The sequence below is a fragment of the Manacus vitellinus genome, unplaced genomic scaffold (genome assembly GCF_001715985.3).
Source record: "Manacus vitellinus isolate BGI_N305 unplaced genomic scaffold, ASM171598v3 scaffold_24_pilon, whole genome shotgun sequence".
Classification (NCBI taxonomy): Eukaryota; Metazoa; Chordata; class Aves; order Passeriformes; family Pipridae; genus Manacus; species Manacus vitellinus.
In genome coordinates, this window is record NW_021939798.1 from 5,555,804 (window position 1) to 5,564,549 (window position 8,746).

At 47.9% G+C, this 8,746-nt stretch overlaps 1 protein-coding gene across 2 annotated transcripts; it reads left to right on the forward strand.

Annotated features, from left to right (window-relative positions):
- Positions 1-186: 186 nt before the first annotated feature.
- Positions 187-7,731, forward strand: WBP2 (WW domain binding protein 2). 2 transcript variants are annotated; one of them, XM_008927897.4, is made up of 8 exons: positions 187-319; positions 2,047-2,155; positions 2,693-2,828; positions 3,818-3,910; positions 4,200-4,316; positions 4,535-4,657; positions 5,826-5,902; positions 6,078-7,731. In XM_008927897.4, exons 1-8 carry the CDS (start codon positions 261-263, stop codon positions 6,129-6,131), a joined length of 768 nt encoding a protein of 255 aa, XP_008926145.2. In that variant the 5' UTR covers positions 187-260; the 3' UTR covers positions 6,132-7,731. The 2 variants fall into 2 exon arrangements, with proteins under 2 accessions (XP_008926145.2, XP_008926146.2); XM_008927898.3 differs by having other exon boundaries at positions 211-324.
- Positions 7,732-8,746: the final 1,015 nt, after the last annotated feature.

Genomic DNA, 8,746 nt, shown 5'->3' on the forward strand with positions numbered 1-8,746 from the left:
GGGCGGGGTGTGGGTGTCATGGCGACTGGCGGGCGGACTACAACTCCCAGGACGCACCGCGCGACCAAACCAGAAGGCTCTTAGCGGGGAGGGTACGGACTACAACTCCCAGGGTGCACCGCGCAGCAAAAAGGAATGCAGTGCTGCGTGTTTTGAGCGGACTACAATTCCCAGTATGTCCCGCGCGCCCAGTGACGTCACCCCTTTCCCGCGCAGGCGCAGAGCGCGGTGGATGCTGTGAGGAGGAGGAGGAGGCGGCGATGGCGCTGAACAAGAACCACTCGGAGGGCGGAGGCGTCATCGTTAACAACAGCGAGAAGTGAGGTGCTATCCCCTTCTCCTCCTTCCTCGGCCGCGGCGGCCGGGGGGTAGCGCGGGAGCTGCCTTTCCCCCCCCCCGCCCTCCTCCTGCCTTCCCCCTCAGCGGGAGCAGCTGTCTGTGGGCAGAGGGGCGGTGAGGGGATGAAAAGGTGCCGGCGTTGCTTGTCCTCCCCTCGTCTCCCTGCGGGTTGCGGGCTGTTCGCACCCCCCTGCCCCAGGGCCTTCCCGGGGGGAGCTGTGCTGGGCCTCAGCCGCGGGCCCCGCGCCGCTCCCCGCAGTGTCCCGCCCGTCCCCCGCCTGCTGCCGCCTCCCGCCGCCATCCCCAGTGCCCAGGGAGGGCTGGCAGAGCCCAGCTCCCACCCGGGTGGTCTGGGATCCCGCCGCCAATCACCAGGTGCCCAGGAGGGCTGCCAGAGCCCCAGCGCTCCCACCCAGGGCGTCTGGGATCCCCCCCCCGGGATGCCCCTCTCGCCTGCTGCACCTGCATCGTGTCCCGGTTCAGAGGCCCGGCGTGGTTTGCTGGTTCCTGGCCCCGTGTGTTGGGGAAGGAGCAGCAGTGCTGGAGAAAGGTGCTGGGATATAACCATGGAAACGGCAAGCCTGCACGGAGCTGCCTCTGTGTGCGCGGCCAGGGGCTGCCCGCACCGTCTGTCTGGGTCTGACGTGGCAGTCACAGGAGTCCTCTGCCTCGGGGGCAAAGGAGGGAGGGCTTCATCCTTCAGGGCTTCTTTCCGTGGGGCCACTTAAGCGTCGGCGTAGGAATCCTGCGCCCGACTTCCCCTTGGGATGTGGCCTTTCTTGGAAGGATTTCATAAGATCGACTCTGGTGCTTGAATTTGCATTTGCTGAAACAACTGCAGCAGCTTAAAAGTGTTGCTGTTCCCAGCTGTGAGCCTGCCCTGGATCCGGAGCTGCCTGTCCTGTGGCAGCCTAGGCTGATCCAGCTGGAATGCTGCAGCCTGGGCAGAGCTGGCCCCTCTGTGCTTCCAGAGCTTTTCCTGGAGGGACAGGTACTTGCTGGCAGAAAGCAAAGGCGAGTGACTGAGGATGGAAACATGCCAGCTGCCAAAGATAGAGGTGGTGGAGGTTTCTGCAGCTTTAGGGATTACAGTCCCTAATGTGGGTGCTGTTGTGTCAATACAAGTTACCTGCTGTGTCCGTGCAAGGTTTTAATCAGGTCAGTTTCTAACTGAGAATTAAGGAATCGGTGCAGGCAACACGGGTTAATGAGATCTTGTGGAAAGGAAGGGGGAATTCCTTTTGGTCACATTTTTGTGACAGACGTGCTTGAGCTGTGGTGAGACCTTCAAAAACCAGCGTTGCATAAGCCAGGCTGAGCAGTTCCTGCTCCTGCAGCCCTTCCCCTGTCATGTGGGAACTGGATTAGGGAACTGACCCAGGCGAAATGCAACACAACTTCAAAAATAAATAAATAAATAAATAAAAGGAAAGGAAATGTCTTGAGGTCTTGATCAGCTCAATCGAGTGGATTCCCTGCGCGGCTACACAGACAGCAGCAGCTGTGTCAGCACACCGAGGAGGGAACCAGCAGCCAGTGCTCCTTCAGTTGCTGCTGCCAACAGAATAAAAAAGCAAACCAGACTGATGTTGTCTGCTCAGCACGGGCCTGAGGGAACGGGCAGGTTTGGTAGGTCAGTAAACTTTATGTGCATGTTGCACTTCTACCTTGGGCCTTAACACTTGTCTGTTCTCTCGTGGTTGGCAGTGTTCTGATGACGTATGACCATGTAGAAATTACCTTCAGTGACATGGAACTGATGCCAGAGGCCTTCAAAGGGACCAAGAAAGGGAGTGTTTTCCTGACTCCCTACCGGGTAAGTGGTGAAAGGCTTTGTCCTGGGTAAGGAGATAAAGGCTCTCTGCCATTCTGTATTTAAACATCCTCAGAGCATGAAAGTCGGGATAATCTACTCCTGCTTGAAGTGGGGCTCATCCCTCTGCCTCTGGGAGGCATTATGAATTCATTGCATATCCCACCTATTTGTCAAAAGATAATAAATCTGATTAGTCCATGTACAGGCAGCTGTTTAGTCCATCAGGCATCTTCAAATTGGAAATTAGCAATGGTCTGGAAATGCTGAATGCAACAGCACAGCTACTAAATCATAGCTGTGTGGAGCAGCAGTTCTCTGGAAGCTGGGAGGAGTATTATCTGAGCAAGGCACTTCTTGGAAGGCCTTATTACCTTGAGGCTTTGGTTTACCCCTGTGGCTGTTCTGTGTAGCTTTTGGCTTGCAGGACTGATGATGTGGGAGGGAGTTTCAGTCCATCAAAAGTCTCTTCAGGTAATAACTCGGGGCTGTGCTTCCTGCTTGTTTTGAGGAGCTTTTGTAATGTTATTCCCTTTTCAGGTTATCTTTGTGTCCAAGGGGAAGGATGCAATGCAGTCTTTCGTGATGCCCTTTTATTTGTTGAAGGATTGTGAGATTAAGCAGCCAGTGTTTGGAGCAAATTATATCAAGGGCACAGTGAAAGCAGAGGCAGGAGGTATGTATGGGACAGGGTATGTTCTGTGTCTCAGTTCAGCTGCTCAATTCCTGACAAAGTCCTGGGTAGCCAAAACTGAACACTGACCAAGTGGGTTTTCACAGTCCTGATAAAATGTGTTTCTTTCTTTGAAACTGGCAGCTAAAAATATTCCCCTTATCAGCTCCCTGTTCAGTTACAGTGACCAGGTCTGCAACCCACCTCATTCCTACCCTCTGCAAAATACTGAGCTCACTCAACCAAGTGATCTCAGCTAAATCTTTGTGAATTTTCCCCAGAGGCCCTCTCTTCTAATGATGATGTTGCCTTAACAGCCATGAGAGTCTGGTTTAGCTCAAAAAGGCTCTTTAATCTCCTTGTTTCTGTTTCAGCTCTGCCACAGCTTCTGCTTTGATGCTTTGTTGTAACTCTGTGCATGTTTTCCTTTTTTATTCTGTAATGTGAGATGTCACAAATTCTGGTGTTTTTTTTTTTTAATTATTATTATCCTGACTTGAAATATCTTCTGTGAACTCCTAATGGATTTATGTGGACCATGTTCTTCATTAAGCTCTTTGCTTCGTTGGACACTCAAACTCCCAAACTAATTTGTAGCTGACAGGTGTAGTTGCAAAGGCTTTTTAGCAAACGGGATTAACACAATCCCCATCTTCTGTACTAATCTTATCCAAAGCAGGAGCAAATCCAGTGCTCCTGATAGCTGTGGCAGCTGGTGTGGCAACAGCCACAACTCCAGAAAGCTTCTGAAGGTCTCCCTCATGGGTGTTTCTTCTGCAGGTGTCTCTTGACCTGACAGTACCACACTGTGAATTTTTCTGATGGCAGCACAATTCTGCCACTTCATCTGCTTTTTTTTTTTTTTCCCCTTGGATTTTTGGGATAAGCTCTTTAAAGAATTATATGCAGGGCATCTGTAGTTACAGCATGGAAGCTAAATAGCACAGAAACAGCTTCTCCTGGCTTCTCAGCTCTTGTCTTTCCTCCCTCAGGTGGCTGGGAAGGATCTGCCACGTTCAAGATGACCTTTTCAGCTGGGGGTGCGATCGAGTTCGGGCAGAGGATGCTGCACGTGGCATCACAAGGTATGGGAGTCTGCTGCTCTGTGCCAGGGTTTTGTGGTTTCAGGAGGCCTTGCCTTCATCACACAGCAAGGGCAGCTCTAGGTTGCAGCAGGTTGGATTCAAATATGTGTGAGTTTCAGGCTTTACCTGAAATTTTCTTGCTTTTAAAAATACCGTTTTCCCATCCAGTGAACAGCAGATTTATTGGGGTGACATTTGTTTGTCTTTCCCATAAGGACTCCCTAAGTTTGTGGGAGTTCATTTGGTGCAGGCTTGATGTTTTCACGAGGTCTTCTCTTTACTTTTCCAGTCTCCAGAGGTGAAATACCCAGTGGAGCTTATGGCTATTCCTACATGCCAAATGGATCCTATGCTTTTGCACCACCTGCAGCCAACGGGGGCTATCCATACCCACCACCTCCTCCTGGTAAGTCTGGGAGTTGAGGATGGGGATTGTTCCAGTTGGTAAGAGTTAAAACAGGTAAAAAGGGGAATGCAAATTTCACACAGTATTTTAGATTGGATTTGATGACTTTATACAACTTCTGTTCTTGAGTTTAATTATGTTTGCCTTGGCTTCTTTTGGCTGTGTAACTCCACCCAAAGGACTTAAGTCTTTTGCTGTGTGATTTCCTTTCCTGACAGACTTTTATCCTGGTCCTCCTATGGCTGATGGAGACAGGGGCTACATGCAGCTTCCACCCCCACCATATCCAGGGCCCATGGAACCCCCTGTCAGTGGTCCAGACCTGCCCTCCACTCCTGCAGGTAAGAAAAGGGTGTCCAGGTGAATTAGCTCACAACACTTTTGTTACCAGTAAGACAGACATTGCTTCTTGCCTAGTTTCTTTTGGGGAACTTAAAAGCTCCACTTTAGAAGTTAAAGTTGTTTAGGAGAGGGATTAGGAAGCTTGTGGAAGTGCAGCCCTTCCTCTGTCTCCAGCCTTCTCTATCCAGCTCAGTCTGGAGGCCAGCCTGATTCTCTCCAGGGTAGACACCATTAGTGGGTATTTCACAGCTGGATTTATTCTTCTTTTGACAGAAAAGATACAGTTTGTGGTTCTCCTGTGGTGGTAATCTTGCCCTAATGGATGAACACAAATAAATTGATGGTGAAATGTGTTTCTAGCCCATTTTAGTTTGTAAATGTGTCTTGGGTGATATTTACTCCCCCTTCCCCTGTTTCACTCTAACCTGATTACTTTTGTTTAAATAATATGGAACAGAGAACTAGATGATGGAAAGGAGCTGGGGAAATACCAGTCTCATTTTTCACTCTTTGGGATTTATTAAAATGATTTTGAACATGCTCTTCATAGGTCTGCATGTTGGGGAGGGGAAGAGCTTTTGTGATTGGACACAGCCATAGATCTCTTGTAGATAAGGATATTTCTCTAGATAAGGGTTTAACTTCTCTTAGGTTTGAATAAACAACTATTCACCCTTGAATTATTACTTGGAAAGTGGCACTGCTCCAGAGGGTTGTACAAGATTTTTGTGTTCTGCAGAAACAGAGAATCTGGCTTATCCTCATAAATTTCCACCTTTAAAACACGAATCCCCTGAGCTGCTATAAACTTGTGCTGATTTTTGTTTTGCCTTGTGTTTTCGCTGCCAGGAAGGGTGGTTTGTTCACTGCCTGGTTAAAGGGTACTGCCTGTATTCAGGCAAGGCAGCAGTTAGCATTTATGGGTGGCAGGCAGGCCCCAGCTGACATTTCCAAACCAAATCTTGGTCTCTCTCACTGGGAGTTGACAGTCCTGTGGTAACTGAAGAGATAATGCTCAGTTGTGTGTGTTGTAGCTATTTTGCAACTTGAGCACTGTTTATATCATGCCTTATTAGTAACACTTGATGGCCAGGAACATGTGGAGTTTTTGTTTGATTGTAAGAGTTCTCTGTGTCCCTAAACCTATCACTTCTCTCTCTGTGACAGCTGAAGCAAAGGCTGCTGAGGCTGCTGCCAGTGCTTACTACAGCCCAGGCAACCCACACAACGTCTACATGCCCACGGTGAGTTCCTGTGTCCTTCTGGGTTTGCAGGGTGACCCCAAGGGTGTGTTTGGCAGTTCTTCTCTCAGTGGCACAGCAGAGTTTGTCCAAATTCATTTTGCTGTCTTGGGGTTTCTGCGGGGGTGTTATTTTTTCTTAGCAGTGACCTGATGATCTTTTATGCTCTTTATTCCAGGACCAGCCACCCCCTCCCCCATACTTCCCACCAGAGGACAAGAAAAACCAATAAGCTGACACAGAACTTCTCCACAACTCGATGCTTTCTTTTTTTTTTTCCATTTTGGCAGAATTCTGGGGCACGGTCCATAGCACTGAGGGAGTAGAGCCTTCCCCCAAGGCACATGGCTTTCAGGGGCTCTAGTAGTAGGTCTGTGCAGAGCAAGGGGAGGGATTTCAGCAGTCTGGGTCACCTCTGGAGCTCTGGGAGTTTGCTGTCCTGCAGCATTCCCTCCTCCCTGTGCGTGGCATTGCTACAACTGGAGGTTCTCTTCATCTGTGATTGCTTCCCTCAGCTCTGTTTCTTTTGATACTTAAATTATACCTCTTTAGAGTAAGCAACTGCTCCAAACTGCTGATTAATATGCCCATAACATGGAAACAAGGCTCTTGGGGAGTGGGAGGTGTCTTGATTTTTACCTTAGTGTGTATCCAAGAGCACCTCTGGACACAGGGATGTCTCTGGTTATTCCTGTCAACCCAGAGTGTCACATCCAACTCTTCCCTCTGCTACCAAGAAAGGGCTTCAAAGGGAACCTTTGGCATCTCAAAGGAGATAGACCTATGACATTTTTCAGATATGTATTCAACTTCCTTGTTTTGTTTTTTTTTTTTTTCTTTTAGCTAAATCATTCCTGACAATCATAGTGAATAATCTGGTAGCCCTCCAAATTCTCCTGCTGCATGCTGTGTATGACAACATTTATGAGCTTCCCTTCCTCAGACAAAACACTGCTCTTTACAGGGTTCTTTAGTAGCATCTGACTAGTTTAGATCCCATGGGAACATGAATGTTTCTGTTCTCTTTTTTCCAGTTATGTGACTCACTAAGTCCTGAATATTCTCTTTATAGTCCACAAGGCACTTTTGTTTTTTCTTTGTTGTAACACGAGTTATACTTTTTGGCCAGTGAAGCATCTTGCTGCTGGGATTTACCTGGTGAATTAACAGCTAAGGAGGAAAAAGTAGTTGCTTTACTTCTTCTGCCCTGGAAGCACTTGAGAGAGTGTGCAAAACTTTGGAATAAGCTGTAAGGTACAACTGAGCTGCTGGTTTGAATGTTGTTTATTGCTGTTAGTGTTCCTGTTCCAGCTGTGAATTTACTTCCCAATCACTTGAATACGGACTCCTCAGAGGGTTCCAGCATTTTCCTTCCATAGCATTGACTCCTTGGTCTCATTAGCAACAACTCCAGTGCAGAACCTCTGCAGGACTGACCAGAATCTGGGTTGTGAAACTTTTGTGTTGTACAAAGCTTTGCACAAGTCACACTTCACTGACTTCTGACAGATGAAAGAGAAAATCCTTCCCAGCAAGTGTGATGAAAGATCCCTGTGCTAGGGAACTGCTGAGACTTGCTGCATGCAGCCTGCTTGGAGAGAAAAAAGGTCCACCTCTTGTTTTCTTTTTGTTTGAGTTTAGCTGATTAATGAAATTGCTACTATCTGTGCACTGACTTTTCTAGAATTGCTACTGCAGTGATGTAAAGAAATGGTTATTTTAAAAAAAGTATTTATTTTGAAAATGTTTGATTAATATATTAATGTTAAATGAACTTTTGAATGCAGATTTGTTTTGCCAAGACTGTGAAATAAACAGAAATCAGCTCAAAACTTGGGGCATCTTGTGTGTGAGTGGGGAAACTTGATGGTGACTTGGTAGCTTTGGATGGGGAGAGGGAGAATTAAGCAGCAAAATCACTTGGATTTTATTCTTGGCTGTTCATTGCTGACATCAGTGGCTTGATTTGTCTTGGCTGACTTTGTGAAATGAAAATAAGATGTTAAAATCTTTCAACAAAAGCCTATTTCACAATTCCTCTTGGAAGCTGGTGCAGTGACTGCTTTACACTTTACCCAGATGTGTCACCCGGGTGTTTTTTCCAGACCAATTGTCCCTGAAAAAGTTGCAACCTCTTTACTGTTTTACTTTGCAGGGGGTAGCTGAGGGACACAGCATAATTAATGCCTCTAAAATGTCTCTAATTAGAAACAATCCATAATTTTGGGTGTTTTCCCCTGTAGGTGTGCTGAGACACCTGGGTAGTTCTGCCCAGTGAGTTGGAGCTCCCTCAGGTGTGCTCCTGGTGGCTTTTCTCCCTGGAAAAGTGAGGAGTTGTTGCTCCCTCCTCCCGGGTGTGCTCCAGCAGCAGTGCTGGAGCTCTTCCTCCCTCTGAGCTGAACGAGGGTGTGAGTGTCTCTTGGCGGGGCAGGAGAGGTGTGTTCCACGTGGGATCAGGTCCTGATCAGCCCCTCTGGTTCCTCTGGCACCTGTCAAGCAGGAGTTACTCAGAAGCTGCTTTCCAGGTAACATCCAAACCTCCCTTGGTTTCATTCCTCCTCCCAGCTGCCACTGGCTGCCTTCATTCTCTCGAGTTCCCTGACCAGCCAGGGTGGACATCTTCCAGATTCTGTTCTCTTTTACATCCCTTTTGACTCTCCTGTCCTCCCACGTGGCTGTTTTACTGCATTTTAAGGCTGGCTGAGCCACTTGGGTTGGTTTTCTGTAGAAGAGGTGGGTGGAGCAGGAAAACATTTAAGAGATAAAACGTTACAGTCCACTAGGAACGGAATAAATCCTGTTTTGTGAATTAAATTACTTCACATCAAGGTTTCCTCAATCACATCC